This window comes from Lepus europaeus, chromosome 19, assembly GCF_033115175.1.
Source record: "Lepus europaeus isolate LE1 chromosome 19, mLepTim1.pri, whole genome shotgun sequence".
Lineage (NCBI taxonomy): Eukaryota > Metazoa > Chordata > Mammalia > Lagomorpha > Leporidae > Lepus > Lepus europaeus.
The window spans coordinates 57,518,741-57,537,786 of record NC_084845.1 but is presented as its reverse complement, the minus strand read 5'-3'; the positions used below and the strand labels follow the sequence as shown (position 1 = coordinate 57,537,786).

General features: G+C 49.0%; 1 protein-coding gene across 5 annotated transcripts in view; it reads right to left on the bottom strand.

The window, feature by feature from the left end:
* ZFHX3 (zinc finger homeobox 3) overlaps positions 1 to 19,046 on the bottom strand; it is a 258,117-nt gene that overhangs the window by 28,471 nt on the left and 210,600 nt on the right. For all 5 annotated transcript variants that reach the window (XM_062177061.1, XM_062177059.1, XM_062177063.1 and 2 more), the window contains one exon: positions 18,649 to 18,756. In XM_062177061.1, the coding sequence (XP_062033045.1) occupies positions 18,649 to 18,756 (108 nt within the window). The remainder of the gene's footprint in view (positions 1 to 18,648; positions 18,757 to 19,046) is intronic.

The window sequence follows — 19,046 nt, the reverse complement described above, 5'->3', positions numbered from 1 at the left end:
TCTCCCCCTACCCCCCCACACAGTCTGCTGGCTTGTAGGGGAAGGAGGGCTGAGGGAAGCCAGCAAAGTCAACCTGAGGACCAGCTGCCTGCGCCTCAGAGGTCTACCATTCTGTGTGCTCCCAGCCCTGTTTTCCCACCTTGTGGAATCACAGCCCAGCACAGCACAGGCCTGCTGGTAAATGTGATCTGAGGAAGGCTCACGTGTCTATCTGCATATCAATACGTGGAAAACAATCTCAACCTTCTGGCTGACACCACGGAAGGAACAAAACAGTAATTAAGGAGGAGACACATTAGGCTTGAGTAGCAAACAGGCATGGCAATGGTGGAAGGAGTCCTGTGAGGACAAGGCCCTGGCAGATCTGAGGAGCAATCCGCTGGGCGAAGGCTTGCACCAGGATAAGCAGCGCTCCTCCGGGGCAAATGCAGATCCCAGTATGGCTGGATCTGGTTGTACTGAAACCTGGTCAGTATCCAAGGATTGGCCCTTCCCTTTGTTTTGGATATAGCACTCCATTTTCCACAATTTTGTTTAAAGTGGTAAGAATTCTTTAAAGCCCCCAAAATGAGAAGGGCACATGTTCTGGTGGTGGGCAGCCGCTGCTAGGGACACCTGCATTCTATACTGGAGCACTGGTTCAAGTCCCAGCTACTCCACTTCCCATCCAGCTCCCTACGAATGCACCTGGGATGCAGACGACAGCGTACCTGCCCCTCATGTAGGAGATAGGAATGAAGTTCTGGTCTCCTGGCTTTGGATTGGCCCAGCTGTTGTGGCCATTTGGGCAGTGAACTAGCAGATGAAAGGTCTCTGTCATTCTGCCTTCCACATGAATAAATAAATCTTTAAAAAGAAACAGTGTTGAGAATGGTGCTGTGGCATAGTGGGTAAAGCCACAGCCTGAGTACAGGCATCCTATATGGGCGCCAGTTCAAATCCCGGCTGCCCCACTTCTGATCCAGCTCCCTACTGGTGCACCTGGGAAAGCAGTAGAAGATGGCCCACATCCTTGGGCCCCTGCACCCGCATGGGAGACCCCGGAAGAAGCTCCTGGCTTCAGATGGGCCCCACTCCAGCTGTTGCAGCCATTGAAGGAGTCAACCTGCGGATGGGAGACCTCTCCTTTTCTCTCTGTTTCTGCCTCTCTGTAACTCTGGCTTTCAAATAAAGAATAAATCTTTTAAAAAATAGTGTTTAAAAAATATGTACCTATTGTCGTCATCAAAATAATGTGACTCAGCACTCAGGTTTCTAGTTTATGAAGCTTGATTTTTACTCCTTGCCAAAACTGCTGTCTCACCTTCTCTAGTTATGTAGTACGTACTTCCACTTTATGCTCAATGTTGAAATTTGTTTGAAGTGGACACCAAGATGCTGTCATTATAGATGTGCACTTTATTACTTTAAAAAATTTTTTATTTGAAAGACATAGACAGACAGATGTCTTGCATTCATTGGTTCACTCTCCAAATTCCTGCACCAGCCAGGGTTGAGCAACTAGGCCAACGCTCAGAGCCTGGAACTGAACCCAGGTCTCCCACATGGGTGTCAGGGACTCAAGTACTTCATTCATCCCCTGCTGTCCCCCAAGGTATGCAGTAGCAGGAAGCTGGCTCAAAAGCAGAGGCAGGAACTGAACCCAGGCACTCCAGTACAGGGTACAGGTGTCCCAGGTAGCGTCTTAATCACTGTACCAATCACCTACCCTGACAATTTTAGAAAAGGAACTTCATTCATTAAAATCCTAAGACCACAAAATAATTTTGAAAAATAAATGCCAAATGCAGGTAACATGCCAGGAAGTTGCTCTTCTTCCCAGAATGCATGTCTTAAGACCTTTAACCCCAATATCTTGGTAACCAGGTTTACGTAAGTTTGTAAGACATCTATTATTTAAAAAGTACAAGGACAAGCATATTACACACACACACCCCTTCCCAACACACACATTCATAACAGTACTTTAATCTGTCTCGAATCGACTTCAAACCCATTTTGCTCTCAATGGGAGTTATTCATTTTCACTTGAAAGGTAATACGTGACGGCTGGATATTTAATGTGATGGACTGGCTGCCGATTAACTAGGTACTGCAACATTCTAAACCAGGTCCCCCATGGCCCACTTCCCAGCTCCTGGCCTCCCACAGACCCAGAGAACCTTCCATCACACGGCTCAGACCCTGCTGTGCGGTGGACCCCTTCCCGAATACGGCCATTGCCACCGTCTTTAACGTTTCAGGGATGCAAGTTCCGTCTGCCCCCAGACACTTTCTTATTTTCCATCACTTTTATTTTTGCTTAATGGTTTTGTCTATATATCAAATGCATTGTAAAGGTGGCGTGGGTAGAGACATCAAATGATACTTTATGTGCTCGCTTGTCACAGCCATCTCTTCACCTTCCTTCTGCACCCAACCGAAGGCACTGGGTTAAGCTTGGGGCTGAGTTAGGAAAGAACTGGTATCTGCCCCTCCTTGCAGCAGAAGCAAACCAAGAGACCTATTTTATGTCAAATACTCCTCACCGCCTTCTCTTAATCTGTGAGCTGCACCAACACCTGCTTTTACAGAACCACAACACTGCCTTGTAACCATCCTCAATGTGCCTGTCACTCCCACTGTGGACTAAGTCATTTGTGCAGCTGCTCAGTAGTGTGAATCAGTGTGCACTGAGGATGAGACCACCCAACTCATCTCACTCCCCTGGAGCCGGAAAGCACGCACAGTAACAGCACAGCCTTACGTCTCCTCACAGGACCAAAAGAGTCCATCCGCTTCCTTCAGTGCCGAACGCACGATGAATGGTGGCGAGGTTGCAGAGGTGAGAATGCTGGTTTCAGAAGCCACTATTCTTTCCCCTTGCAGGGAGAGGAGAAACTTACATCACCTTTTTTTTTCCCCCAACACAAACTGCTCTGGAATTCTAAAGCTTCTTTTGTGAGCTTGAGCTAAGGAGCCATTATAAAGTGTTTTAAAAAATAGAATCCGCTCTCACTCATTCTCTCCCCTTTCTGCCCAGTAACACACATCCTTGCTATGAAATAGAAGATCCTGCATCCCCTGGGGCACAAACTTTGGGGTTCATGTCCCTTCTATCCAAGACAGCCTTCATCTTTATTAGATCAAATCTGTCTAGGAGTGAACACTGGCCACGGCAGCTCACTAGCAAGGTCATTCTTACAAGAGACTACCTCAGCACCCAGTTACCATGTCATTGTGCTTCCCTGGGTGATGTGGGGTGGCTCCCAAGAATTAGGTTCACTGCAGCTGACACAGGGCATCCCAAGCTTGACTTCACATGTTAAAAACGGTAACCCCTATGGAGACACAGTCCCAGGGTCTGCACAGTTTCTCTAGGCAGGCTAAGAGTTGTACAAGTTCTGCATCAACATGCTAGGTGAGGGTTTGATACAGGCCACAGACAATCCAAGTTTTCTGAAGCTGCTTCTCCCTGAACAACTTCAAATGGGCCAGAGTCTCAAAATCAATTTCTACTTCAGTTCTGTCACTAGCAAACACTGTTCTTATAAGTAAATGAATACCAAGAGACAAAGTACTGTGGTTTTTGGCTTTGAAGACTTTTCTAAACTTTAATTTAAATTCTAGCAGAGATGTCACAATATAGAAATAAAACACCATTTAAAAAATTAATTACTGGTCATTCTAAGCCTGCTTTGATGTCACATTAGTGAAATGGAAATAGATGTGCTCAAGAGATAAGACACAGTTTAAACAATCAGTGCCTGGAAACTCTGGTTTACACTGACAACAAAAAACACAAACAGCTCACAGCAAGCAGTCAGCCTTGCACTCAAGATGCCTGCATCCCAAACTGGGGTCCCTGGGTTCAATCCCCAGCTCCAGCCCCCGACTCCAGCTTCCTGCTGCTACACATCCTAGGAGGCAGCAATAATGGCTCAAGGAACTGGAATCCTACCACCCGTGCAGGAGACTTAGAATGAGTTCCTGTTTCCTGGCCTTCAGCCCTGGCCCACCTCCAGCCTTGGCTCTTCCTCTTCCTCTTTCTCTCTCTTTCTCTCAAAATTTTAAAGAACAACATCTTGAAGGTTACGGTCTATGGTGTTATTTACAATCACACAATTAATTTAGACAATTTAGACATCTTACAACAGGGTATGATATAAATAAATAATGGCACAACCATTCTATAGGGTATTAGAACAACCACTTTGAAGCAATATGGAAAAAAATCATTAAGAATATAACTCAGAAAAGAAGATAAAAGCTGAATTACACATACCATGTTACAGCCATGGGAAAAAAAAACAGATATTAGAAAAAACTATTAGAGGGCAGGCATTGTAGTACAGTGGATTAAGTCGCTGGTTGGATGCCCACATCCCAAATCAGTATTGATGTGAGTCCCAGCTGCCCACTTCCAATCCAGCCTCTCGTCAACGTACCTGGGAAGGCAGCAGATAATGGCCCAAGTACGTGGGTTCCTACCACCCATGCCGGAGTCCCAGATGGAGTTCCGGGCTCCAGTTGCCAACATTTCAGGAGTAGACCAGCAGATGGAAGAGAACTCCTTTTCTTTCTCTCTGTCCCTCCCTGTGTCTGGCATCTTCAAATAAATAAATAAATAATCCATCCATCCATCTTTGGGAGGAAGACTAGAGCAAAATGAGTATCATATTTAGATGACAGAAGGCATCATGGGCTTTTTTTTTTTTTTTCAGTTCACTGTGCCACTGTACTGCTGTTAATATATAATGAAATAGTTTTGCACTGAAATTCAGCTGTCCCTCAAAGAGTTGGTATTTGGAACCACACTGTGCAAAACATTAGGTAATATCTTTTACTTTGCTGGTAAGAGCAATTTTTCTCATTTTGGCAGTTTTATGAAAATATCTGTTAACTCTCAATGAATCTTCCACAGGCAATACACTGGGCTCCTAGCTTTTCAAAAGGGATCTAAACATGGCATATTCACTAGATGCGAGTAAATGTGCTACAAAGGACACGCTCTGTGAAGCTGGGAGAGTGGAGCACAGTGACAATGGAATGCTACATCACTCGCTGAAACCTAGCAGACGCTGTGGATTCCTTGCCACACCGACTTCCCATGGAGTGAAACAGCACTGATCGGCTTGTGGGGCGTTACGGCTGCCCTGCCCAGCTTGCTGGTGAGCCACAGAGAACTGGGGCATCCTTGCTACAGAGTTCAGGAAATTCAAACCCAGTTTTCTGGGCCAAGAGCCACCATTTCCTCTTAAGCTGTGATGGGTAGGCCACTAAAACTGGCAATGACAAATACTGACAGTGGTAGGCCTGACTCAGCAGTCTCCATTTTCTTAAGTTCCTCAACATGATAGGCAAAGGAATTGCTATCAAATGGCTGTCAACCCATGGGCTTCCTTGAGGGGAAAAATCCTTTACACATGGTGATATCAACTTCCAGATACCCTTATCTCGTTTGATAAGTATTTAACCTCCAAAAATAACCAGTGACCCGTCTACTCATACTAATTAGAGAGAGTAGGGAAAAGAAGAGAGCCCAGCAGATTTCAGGCAAGTTTTGTTTGTAATTTTCAGGAAGTGGTTTTGTTATATTCTAAGCACATAGAATAATTTAAACCAGGCTAACCAAACTTCATGTGTAGCTTACTTTAAAGAACAAGTAAGAAAAGTATCACTTAGCTGGATTACAAATGGCCAAGTGGGGCAGAAACACAGTCTTTCAACCTTCTTGGTACCCTGTAGCTTCATGTGGTAAAACCCCTCTTCTGGAACAAATTCTCACCCAATCCAGTCTTCACTAACAAACTCCAGACCCAAGTCACTGACATTCTGGCCACGCAAAACATGAACGAGTTGTGCTTGCGATTCCAGGGGGTTAACGCTTGCACACACCTCATCTAGTGGCATGGACCACACAGCTCTGAGGCTAGGTAAGCATGGAGTTCTGCCTCATGAGAAACCTAAAGAAAAATTAGAAATGGATTAACAATGGAACGTTACCTAATTTTCAGCCTCCTCTTATCACCAGCCAAGACATCTACTTGCCTTCCACAAAAACCAACGTACTAGCAGAATTACTTTCTGTATCCCCTGAGCAAAATTCACCTACTCGTCCCTGGACACGCCAGTGGGGCTGCCAGCACAGTGGACATCCTGTGCCACAGACCAGTCTCCCTCTGGCCAGAGATCCCACTTAGGAGATTCTGTGTAGGGGCCGCATGCTGTCCACATGGCTCCAAAGTTTCTTCTGCATTTCCTCTCTTCAGGGTGGAGAGGCACTTGGAGGTGGTGTTCACCAAAGTGCTGATCCTCTTCCTTTTGTGGGTCCCAAGGTGAGCCTATGGAGGACCCGAGATGCTGCCCGACATTTGATCCTCGCAGAGAGTCCAAAAGCAGCCACCACCCCCACTTCTCAACCGTCAGACTCTTAGCTAAGTATCACTGACAGCCCCTCCATCGAAACTCACATCTCCCAAACCAGCAACATAATGGAGGAGCCAATTAAATGATTATTAATTCATGCTACTTTCCGTAAGCCAGAGGTTCTCATCGCCTTGCATTCCGTAAACCAGCCTGCCACCTGCCCCAGGAATTTACAGCAGTCTCTTAGCTATCTTCATTGACCATGGGGGAGAAAAAACTCACACACTGCGTCCTCAGTGTCTGAGCTGGGATAACTACCCCAGCACATCCCACACCGATGTTTCACCAGATCAGAAGACGGCCACTCAGCTCAGAATTGTAATTACATTAAATGGAAGGTGCAGTGGGCCCTTCCCCTCCACAGCCCTTGTCCCTCAGCGTCTCGTGGACTCACACTCAGACAGAAAGGCAGCATTTCCACAAGGTCATCTGTGCTTGTGGACCTTGTGACCTTCACAGTGTCACTGACAGTGGGGCTACTCCGGGCGTTTCCTTGCAATCCCTTCCACAGAGGTCAGGCTGGGCTTGCGTCTGTGGAGTGAGCACACTTGCTAAGAGGCCAGAGTCTGGCTGCATCCCCCCCTCCTCCCCCCCCCAAATACAGAGGACAACAGTTCCTTTAAAGAGTTGGCTTTGCGGCCAACTTGGTCTTTGAACACGCAGTGTCTCATTCCGCCTCCATCCAAGCACTTAAAGATGCTTCACGAAGGAACAGGGGGCACGTGCCTGAAGTAGAGGCCTGCGTGTGCACACCGGGCTGGCGGTGGTCTTCGTGCATGGCTAAAAAAAAGTGGGGCTTCTCTCCTCCCTGACTGACGGCATGGGACCTGCCTCAACGTGCTGCCTCGTGAGGGTAAGGCAAGTAGATTCTGAGCAGCCTGCTCTCCGGAGCCACAGGGTATGTCGCTCCTGTGCATTCTGAGAAAGCCACCTATCCAGAGAGCCCAAGAATCTGCCCGCAGAGGTGTGGCAAGACATACAGGTTCATCAGCTCAGCCCACTCTTCCTTCTGAAAAGGATTTAAAGGAAAGCAAAGACCAGGTATTTTTCTCTTCAAACTCAAATGTGAACCAGACAGGTGAGCAGTTTGAAAATCCAGCCAACAGCTCTTAGGTACTGTTGTTATTTTCCTTTTTATTTGTAAACAACAGTAGCTTTTCAAGAAGTTGCAAGAGTGGTCCAGAGAGGGCCAAGTAGCCCTCACCCGTGTGTTACTCATTAATCAGTTCAGATGAAGACATTCAGGTCCTCCACTGCTCTTCCCTATGACCCTGCCTCTCTGACCATCCCTCTCCCACTACCAGTCCTCCCAGCAACGACCCCGAGTGCTGCAAGCCAGGGCCTATCTGTGCCTCTTCCAGGCAAGCTGAGCACCTCTCCCACTCGGCAGGGCCTCAGGACTCGGCTGCCCAGAAGAACAAGACCCCAGACCTCATGCTTGTCACCGAGATGGAGGCCCTGAGGTTCTCAAACTCCAGAGTGTATGGCAGTCCCCTGGAGGGCTCATTAAAACCAAGATGGAAGGCCCTACCTCTACAGTTTCCCGTTCGGCAGTTCTCAGTCCCAGAATGTGCGTTTTCAGTAAGTTCCAGGTCATAGTCAAGGTCTAGCGACCACACTTTGAGAACTGTGAGAGCCAAAGCTTTCTGTAGTTGATAGCAGCCATATGGCTTTGAAGTCTAACTACAATCAAGTTACGAGGGCCAGGTAAGCATGGACCGATCTGCCAGTCCACTTTCCTGTGTTTCACAGGACACGATACTCTCATCGAAACCTGGGGATAAAAACCAGGCCTCCTCTCAAAGCGTAGATCTAGCTGTGCCCTCAGGCCCCAGGAAAGGATTAAATATGGCTCCCTCTAGAACACACATTTTCCAAGCCAGAAGGCTGGAAGGGACAACACTCATGGTTAACCCACAGTAATAAGAGCCGGCCTTGTTTGTGGAAACCTCGCTGTTGCTGTATGTCCTAAAGAAGCTCTGTGGGAAGAGGCCGTACACCTGTGCGCTGTCCCCACCTTGCAGGAAGAGGCGGCATCTTTTGGAGCTGGCTTCCCTGGTCTGAGTTCCCGCAGCTCACATCTGCTCGAGGCTGTTAGCTTCACCCCTGCAAGGATGCACAGCTCCACACCAGCCCACGTGTATAGGAGTTGGCACTCTGAAAGTGGGGTGCCTGGTGCCATGCTGTGAGGGCGCTGCTTTCTCAGTGGGCAGCCAGTGTGGCAAGCTCTGGAAGCCAGGAGGTAGGAGTGGGGAGCCCAGGCTGACCTGTGGTTGCTGATGCTTGCTCTACATCTTTGGGGAGAAAACGGTGCTAAGCACCAATCTGTTGCACTAATTCCTTGCTGAAATATGCATAAGGCTGCTTAACTACAGATTTGAGCTCCCAAAAGGGTATCTTGCATTTCAGGCTCAAAACGCCTTGCTCCTACTGTGTCAGATTTGTGAATGACCAGTAAAAACAGAGCTACCATCTCATTTAGGTCACCATGAGCTATGATTCTATTTAATAACCTGCAGACATTGAACTGCCGGCAGAACTCGGCTCATGCCAGACAAGAGGGACTGGAGAAGCATTCTTGATTTCTGACTTTCAAATATGGAGCCAGCCCACTTGCCTCTGGCCTCTCCTAAGTTCCCCTAGAGTACCCTATCTCCTCCTGCCGGCACAGCACCACAGCTGCAGACAGATGCCACGCGCAGCTGTGACCACAGTTAGGGGACGCTGCAGGGTCTGTACTTGGCGTGCTACCTTCTGGCTTCAGGACAAGCCTGTGGTGAGCATGGACACGGAGGTAGCCACAGTAAGAAGGACAACTCCGAGACCCTGGAACGGCACAGGAAGAAGCTCAGGGGTGTGAGACACAGATCAAAACCATGAGCCATTCTGGGACGAGGCCAAAGTTAATTAACAGAAGCTCATTCAGACTCCATCGAATCAAACATTAATTAGGTCAGGCTCTCTGAGCCCCAACACAGCACAGACTCCCAGAGACCAGAAGATAACAACACTCTTTTTTTTTTAAAGTATTAAGTTCTTTTTTTTTGTTTGTTATATAGTTATTAATATTTTTATTTAATAAATGTGAATTTACAAAGTGCAACTTTTGTATTGTTGTGGCTTCCCCCCCCAACCTCCCTCCCTCCCATGGCCCTCCCCTCTCCCACTCCCCCTCCCATCCCGCCCTTCATCGAGTTTCATTTTCAATTACCTTCATATACTGAAGATCAACTTAGTATATACTAAGCAAGGATTTCAACAGGCTGCACTCACACAACCGCTCAAGGTATAGGGTATTGTTTGACTAGTAGTGTTTGTAAGTTTCATAGTAAAACACATTAAGGACAGAGATCCTACGTGGGGAGCATGTACCCAGTGACTCCCGCTAAACAACATTCTTGCTGCTTCTCCCTCCACTCCCAACCTATCTTCACCTAAAGGTGAGATTGCACTCAAGACAATAAACACAAATTGTGGGTGTGTGTCCAACAAAGTGACAAAGAACTGCCGCATAGAAAATCCTTGCTCCCAGGACCCAACAAGTGTGTCTTTTTGCTACTCCAGGTTCCATAGACTAGTGTGAGAACTGGGACCCAGGGAAGAAAGCGACCACTCAGAGCCCTGGAGCAAGGCTGCATTTTCCCCTGTAGTTTCAGCACCAGGAAGACTGAAGGTACCTTCTCGGTGTTTCTTACAGGACCCGGCGAAGTCCCACACTGAGAAGTGCTCCTCAGTCCACACCGAGTCCCTACACGCAGACCATGCCCTGCCCCGCAGCAGCCTAGGATGAGCGGCCTCTGGGCAGGCTCTTCCGCACCATCAGGTTCCTCAGAAAATGATGTTTTCCACACGTGGCCACATTCTCTTTACCCAAAGGCAGGCGCCCCCCTTGTTAGGTAATAGAGGAGGTGGAGGTGGGGTGGGAGCAGGCATGTGGCGCGGCAGGTGCTACCCTGCTGGGAACGCCTGCCTCCCATCCTGGAGTGCCCGCCTCCGAGGCCCCAGCTCTGGCTTTCAATTCCAGCTTCCTGTGCATGCACTGGAAAGCAGCTCAAGTACTCAGGGCCCCGGCACCCATTGGGAGACCCATACCAGCTCTGGGAGCCTGGTTTCAGCCTGGCTCAGCACTGGCTAATGTGTGGGAAAGTAAGCAGCTGACGGAAGATTTCATTGTGTCTCTCGGCCTTTCAAATAAAACGAAAGCAAACACAAAGAAAGCTTACGAAGAAAGAGGAAGCACAGTGGTTTGCAATGTGGGTCACACCTTGGTTCGGATTCCGGCTGTGTGATCTGGGGCTTCCGGTCTCCTTACCTGTCAATGGTAACAGTATCTGCTCTCAGGGTTTCTGCAGGGCTAGCAAAAGATCAGGCCTACGAAGCCTGCCATAGAGCATAGCATGCGGCGAAAACTCAAACGCCATTGCTATGGTTTCACTCTTAGGATTACCAGGAAAATAACGTGGGTCTCTGTGGGGCCACACGCCCAGAGTGAGATGAGGCCTGGTTCTCGGGACAAGCACAGACGCTCTGAATCTGCCTTTTCTGTCTATCAGCGTGAATGACCCCAGTAACCCACGGCTGTGCTGGCCACAACACGCCAAGTGGAAGGACCTGGACTCGGAAGTACTAAGGACACACTGTTTACAAAGTAATCGTTGGTGAACCAACCAAACAGTACTAAGCACTTGCTGGGTGCTGGGGGTTATACAAACCAATAAACGCCACAAAGCCCCTCACCATGAATAGCTGACAATCCTGCCAGACAACAGGAGACGCGCGAGACTTTCAAGTTCTTCTGCAATCTTCATGGAAAAGAAAGCAACTAAGTTACGTGTTCTTCACTTTTACAGTGCGGGGAGCACAGTGCCAGCTAAGAAGCTGGGGTTTCATCATAACCCTGATATCTATGAGTTCCCCATCTGTGGATCTTAGTCTCTAAGCTGCAGAATCAAGAAACTGTCGGACCCCAGAGGACTGCAGCAGTCTACTGAAAGTGCTCTGGGGGCCAGCGCTGTGGTGTAGTGGGCTTAACCTCTGTCTGCGGTGCCTGCATCCCATATGGGCACCAGTTGGAGTCCCGGCTACTCCATTTCTGATCTAGCTCTCCATTATAGCCTGGGGAAACAGGAGAAGATGGCCTAAGTGCTTGTACCCACTTGGGAGACCTAGAGAAAGCTCGTGGCTTCGAATCGGATCAGCTTCGGATCAGCTCCAGGTGTTGCGGCCACTTGGGGAGTGAACAAGTGGATGGAAGGTGTCTCTCTCTGCTTCTGCCTCTGCCTTTCTGGAACTCTGCCTTTCAAATAATCAATAAATAAAATTTTTAAAAAGTGCTCTGATAGCCCCATGAAAAAGAGACCATGGTTTTGTGTTTTTAAAAAAATCGTGATTATGATTCTAATAACAAAGGTGCCTCCTCATCAACACAAAAGCTAAAACTGGAACAAAGACTTGAAGATTAACACAGCCACTTTCTAAGAATCTACAGATCTATAAGGTATTTTCTATAGTGATAAACAACGATTTGCTGCTTAATTTACATTTTCTCCTGCACTTCATCTATACCTTGATGGCACTCCTCGTTACACTGTGCCCTAATTATGTGATTACATATGAGACTTCTAGAAAGTGAGTTCCGGGGCCGGCACTGTGGCACAGCAGATAAAGCTGCTGCCTGCAACACTCTCACTTCATACGGGTACTAGTTCAAGTCCTGGCTATTCCACTTCCCATCCAGCTCCCTACTAGTGTGCTAGTGGAAGATGGCTCAAGTACTTGGGACCCTGCCACCCACATGGGAGACCCGGAGGAAGCTCCTGGCTCCTGGTTCTGCCTTGCCTAGCTCTGGCCCAGCTCTGGCCATTGCAGCCATTTGGGGAGTGAACCAGCAGATGGAAGATCTCTTGCATGTGCTTTCTTGCACACTAACTCCGCCTTTCAAATAAATAAATCTTTTTTAAAAGAAGAGTTCCTTACATTTTTGCTTGTGCTTAGATATCTAAGCCTCACAATATAAATCCTCAAAGCCAGGACCTCTGAATTACTGGAATTCAGGCAAGTCCAGATACACACCACACCCTATTATCTATTTTTGCTTCCCAACGTAAAAATAGTTCATGGTTTGTTTTCAATTGTGAGACAGAAATTTTGCCTGCATTGACTTCAAGCAGCCAAGTTAAACGGAAAGTGGTCTGGAAAAAACCACGGTGGGGAGTGGGGGAGGGGGAACAAGTGAAGCCTGGAAAAGCTGACAGAACCACACAATTCCCATCTGAATGCAAAAACGCAAAGCCAAACCCGTTTCCACTGGCAGGAATGTGAACCACAAAGCCATGCGAGCTGGGCACCCAGAGCCCCTCACACACAGCCACTGCGGAGACAGACTTACGGGTGAGCTGGAGAAACAAAGCCAAGCACAGGAAGGACACAGAGCTCGCCACCAAGGTTTCTGCAGAGATGAGATGGTGGTGAGGGGCCTGGCTTCCAGCCAGCAGGGCTGGGAAATGGGCGGCCACTCCAAGGCTCCCGGGTAGCACCAGGGCCCCCGCCACAGTTGTCCCCATCCCCCTGGCTGCGACACCATGGTGCAATCAGCCCGAGCACGTGGCAGCTGGGCAGCCCACCAAGGAACATGGGCTTGGTGGCCTCTACTCCTTGACTGGAACAAAGAAACCCATTTGAACACGTTATCCAGACTCCTGAGCCACACTGCATTGACCAGCCACTCGGGAGTCCCTAAGGGAATCCTCCCAAGTTCCCAGCGTCCCGGCTTCACTCAGCAATCAGTCGTCTCCAGGCTCTACATGTACCAGCCTACAAGTACCCCTCCTCACATTGTGATTCTTCAGAATTTCAGAACCAATTAACTTTAATTAATTTAATTAAGACACATGCAACCCAATCTGCTGTTTTACAGATTTGGAAACTGAGGCCCAGGGACCTAGGGTCATGCAGGAGATTCTCAGTGGGAGAAGCTGGCTTTGAACCAGGGCTTCAGACTCCTGGCAGCCCAGTGCTGCTCCTAGCACAGGATGCTTCCTTTCAACACATACCTTTTATCTTTATGGACCCCATTAAAAAAAGAAGAAGAAGAAGTGGCAGCAGGATCTGTCTCAGCCCCTTTCCATTCTCTGTCACAGATCACATTCCAGGCACTAAGTTCCCCATACAACGGCATCTCTATTTATACAAAGCTGTAAACAACAGAGAGAACAGGGGGAGGGCTGGTAATAGATTTCCACCAGGATGTGCCTGACCTGCTTTTTTTCAAACTCAGTAATTAGAAAGGCAGTGAGTCTGCAGGAATTATTCATATGCAGCAAGAGCCGTACACTATACATTTATGTTAAACATGTCAACTCCGATTGAAATCAAGCCTGCCAGCGCCATATCCCGTCAGCACACTGTTCTCTGGCAGTGGCCGAGACCTCGCCAGCCCATTACTACCTCCATGAATAGCCGTCTTCCATAGATTCAAATCAGGGACGCTCCACTGCACTAATTGCTCTGTGCTAGGTGAGCATCATGGATTTAAAAAAAAAAAAAAACACAAAACTAATAAAGTCAAGTCCCTTCAGGCCATTCCTCTGGACAAAAAAACAAAACAAAACAAAAAAAGTACATTCCTACCAATTCTAACAATTTTTTTTTCCTTACAAAAATACAAATATGAACATGAGTTAAGGTGCCACTTTAAGTTGGGCTATTCCTGGCTCCTTTTTCTTAAGGCGGCAATAGCTGCTGGGCATCCTGTCTCCAATTCCCTTCAGCACACCCAGCTTGGGGCTCTGTGGTTGGAAAGCCTGCGGGCAACAAGACGTAAACGACCATCTTGCTAGGATTCTCTGCTAAGAGTTCAACTCCCCTCCCCCCCAATCATTGGTGATAAAGCATCACACTAATTGTGTATCACTTAATTTATAGCAATTAATGATTGACTAGATAATCACTGCATTAATCATCGCTCAGTCGCTGACACTGGGGGCTCTTCATGGAACACACATGCTCAGGTTCAGTCTGGTAAGGAGAACCAGGGGTCATTTTGCATATTTCAAAAGAAAAAAACCACAAAGTTGCACAGTGGAAATGGCTGCACACTAGGGGAGGGGCTGGAGAAGCTGCCCGCCCCGCCCCCTCCAGTGGCCCACAAGAGTGCTTCCCACCCGCCCTGACATGACCCTGCCTGCACGTGTGCCAGCACGGAACCTCAGGGGGTCACCTAGCCACGCTTCCTGAGCAAGGGACTCCGGCTTCCAAAGGCCATTTGCTGCCAGGTGGACGTCCTGACCCCGAATCGAGACCGTTCTTGCCACGTCACCAATCTGCTTCCAGACCGAGCCTGATACTGGCTCATTACAAGGTGTATCCATGCCAACAAGACACCTGGCTGCCATGGTACAACCAGGAGCGTGCTTGGGCCAGCGCTGAAACGCAGATCCAATGATTAGGTGGGAAGGGCACACGGGCAGAGAGGCGGTATGGCACGCCGTGAAGAGGCTTCGCTCTGGCCTCAGGGTAAGCAGCTAAGCCAGAACGCACCGCTGAACCTGTCTGCCTTCTGGCAACTTGCTAGAGCACTCGGGCGCTCAGCTTCCTGGTGTGCAACACGCTGTTGGGGGGAGGGTGGTTATTTACAGCAGGTGGTTCAGAGAGTGGCCAAGGGTCAGATGAGGTCACAGACACAAATGTGTGCTTCCCGCCCCCGCCCCCGATCACGGCACACACAAGTGTCCTTGGCACCGGCAGCCCCCAGCCACCCGGCCTCCCCAAGGGCTGTGGAGAGGAGCACCCAAGCCCCTGCGAGCCATGCCTGCTGGCAAGGACAGGTGGGAAGCACAGGGTTAACCTCGAAGTTAGGATCCCTAGGATGCCTTTTGTTCAGTGTTATTTTTGTTCTTTTTGACTATTTCCAGCTGCACATGTGGCTATTTAAATTTATATTTACTAGAATTCTACAGAACTTAAACATCGAGTCCTCAGTGGTGATACCAGCCACGTTTTAAATGCTCAAGAGCCACATGTGGCTAGCGGCTCCTGTACTGTACAGTACAGGCGTGGAACATTTCTGTGGGCCCAGAAACTTCCAGGGGACAGCACTGACCTACAGGAACATCATTCTTACGACTACGGGCATTCCTGGAGTCCCCAGTAGAGGGCTGGATCCCCAGGAGACGAGGCCTGTCATCTCACTGAGCTTGTGATCAGTGAACTCTGCCCAGGACCCGGCACGGGGCAGGGATGCAGACAGTGACCACAGTATTGGCCTGCCGGGACTCGTATCACTATCTTGCCTGTCTTGCTGGCACCCAAGGTAAAAGGCCTCTTGTCTAAATAAAAGATTCCCGAGGAGGAACACCAGGAAAGGAAATCGAGAGTCCCAGTTCAATGTAAAAGCACACTCAAACTAAAACATTTTAGTAAAGATTAGCCATTCCTGCACAAACCCGAAAAACTACATAATCAATAGCTGAGAAAATGCCAATTATGCAGGCCTATTTGAAATATTACTAATCTGCATCATGAACAGCCACTAATCAACAGAACAAATTGTGAAATCACTATTTATTTATCTGCCAGGAGGAAGCACTCCCTGTCACATTTAATCAGATAGGAACAGCTCAATTTAGGGAATAAATGGAAGAAACGTAGCTTGTTTTTGGAAAATACGAAGAAGCTCAAAGCAAGCTCAGAAGAGGCTGCTGGCACCTGTACTGATTCCAAGGTGAAACTGGCCCGAGTAGGTGGATAAAGCCCATGATTCCACACACACTACAGGCAAAATCATGCTTCGGGGCACAAGAGCGCCATCCGCAGGGTCAAGAATGAACCTGCCCTTATCTCTGGGCTGCTGCCTGCCAAGGTGACCTCTGAGTTTTCCTTTACTTGCAGTCCCTCTTGCTTAGTCTTTTGGAGGTGAAGATGAAGTAAGCCTGTTGGTTGAATGCATGAGAAACCCAGGCCTGATTAAGGATATTCACTTTTAGGGTGCTCATTTCACATCTTTGAGTAGCCACCTTGTGGCCCGGCACACCCACAAGCACTGGGAAGACACAGTCCCTCTGAACACTAGATGCTCACTCAGAGACTGGACTGAACTGCAGCCCCAACAAAGCCTGTCTGCAACTGCGCACAGTGGCTAGGGAAACACCTGTCAACTGCCTGGCCCCGGGCAGCACACACAGTAGGAGCTTTGCCAGCAGTGGCTACTTGTTACTGCTTTCATACTGCCCGTGACACACAGAATGTAGGAAAGACAGGAACTTCTCACTGGAACGGTTTCGCTAAGGCCTTCTACTCTGTGATCCCCTTTTTCTCAAAACCCCCAGAAGCCACATGCTGCCTGGAAACAGTGTCACATCCAAATGGAGGACCCAGCAGGAACTCACTACTACTTCTCCTCTTACTTAACTCAACTCTGAGACACAGAAACTCACTCCTACAGGGCTCACTGTATCCCAGGCACTGCCCTGGGCATGGCACAGTCCAACAGTCCTCACAGCTGTCCCGTGGAAGGAGGCACTACTCCCAATCCCCCATCTCACGGCAGGTAACTGAGGCACAAAAAAGGTTCAGTTGCCTCAAGCAAGGTCACATGGCTCAGGCCAGCAGAGCCAGGACCAGAAACAGAGCACGCAAATCAGGACAACACCCAATGGCCCACAAGGTCAGCCCGTCCTCCCAGTGTGTCTGTGAAGCCCCTTCCCCGGCTCACCTCCTCTGGGCAGCTGTGGTTCACCACCACCTGCAGTGTCTGTTTAGCTTGCCCCGAGTGTCACAGTGAAAACCAGGGGCTTCGTCCAGATACCACAGGCCAGTGACCCTCTCCCCACCACACCCAGGGCCTCTGAACACAGGCACCCACTGCTCCCTGATGCTGCCTCATAGATCCTGCTGGGCAACCTGGCCCGGGCCCTCAGCGTTATTCACGAGTACAGGCCACTGGACACCACAGAACCCGATTCCAAGCAGAGTCCTGGGCAGTGTGGACAGCGCGATCCGCCTGGCAAGCCCATCCACTCATTCAGCTGCAAGGAGGTGCCGTCCACCTCTCCCGGGAGACGCCAAGGAGCGCCACACTGCCGGCCCCGCCCGGTCCCCCTGATATTTGGAAGCTGTTTCGCTGCCTCCCACATTTCTGCTTTCTGGGCTGACAGCCCCAATTTCTACAGCCTCGTCTCTGCGGCCGTAACTCTCAGCCTTCAGTCATTTTCACTGCTCTCCTCTGGCCTCTCTCCAAGATTCTGTATCTTGTTTAAATACCGAAGGCCAACACTGAACATGATTTAAGAACAGTCGTGCCTGGAAAAGTAACAAAGGCCCAACCAATACGGGCTCCAGAAGGTAAATATTTTCTCAAAAGAAAAAAAAAAAATCCAAGTGCTATAATATTACTAATAGTAGCAAGAATCAGGTTCGCCAAATGCAAGCATTTCTGTCGCTTGCCCTAACACTTCCACTCATCAGTGTGGTGGCTTCTGGGAGACTTATTGGGGCTGATGAGGAGTCTTCTCAGAAATGATTTCCCTCCTCCTCCAAAAAATCCGAGCTTTTCTCCTGAGTCTCAGCTCTTCCTTCCCTCAATACGGAAATGTTATCATCCTGAGAAATAGCTGTTCCCCTTCTCTCAACAGCAGCTCTGCCAGAAATAGCACTTCCTGTCTGGGCTTCTTTAATTTCTTTGACCATGGGGAAGACGGTTCCCTGCGTGGCTGCACTGCCTGCCTCTCCTTTGGGTGGATTCCAACGTGTGGCTGCCTGCCCCAGGCGAGGAGCAGGCCTTGAAGAACAGCTGCAGGACGGGGTCCACCCCTCACTGCTGATTCCCTCAAACCATTCTGAGACTGAGAATTGGGGGAGGCCCCAATCAAGTGCCAAAGAACCAACCCTGGGATGCCCGTGGCAGCAGGTAGAACAGGGACCTGAGCCTACAACACCACCAAGAAGACAAGAGGTGACCTTGAAGTCCCAGCAGGTGCCAGGCACAGGGCCCAACACCTGGATACTCGGGAAACAAGTGGGCTTCAGAGCCACTGAAAAACCTTAAAAATTCCTTACTATATTTTGATAAAGGACAATCAAGAATCAAGATGACCACTGAAGAAGAACAAAACAAAACCCTTCTCCCACTCGCTCAGAGTCCAGAGTTGTTCTGGGAAGATTAAGCAAGGATCTGCTCCAGACTCGCTGGCCTTGTCCTGGAGGGCAGGGACATGGGTGGTCCGAGGCAGCGATGTGCACTACCTGTCCACTTGCTCTGGTCTTTCTCGCCTCCACTCTCCTGGTCTTTAGCAAGTGCCTCCGGATCAGCAGCCGTCTCACTGGGCCCTTCAACATCTTCAATGGCTTCCTCTGAAACAGAAGAAAAGCACAAACGTCACGGATTAGAATCAGAAGATGAAGCACTCCTGGCCTCCATTCCAAAGGACCGCCAACTACAAAACACAGTCTCCAGTGCCTCTGTCCCGCCTGTCTTCCCAGGGCCCCTGCGAGCCTGACTGTGCCTGTAAGCAGACAGCACGGTGTGTGGAAGCAGGTGGTATGAGGTTGAGGATCACTCCAGACGTGTGGTCATAGGCATTTCCAGATGGATCCTGAATGCCTCACTTGAGCTTTTCTAACTGGAAAATCTACCCTATTGA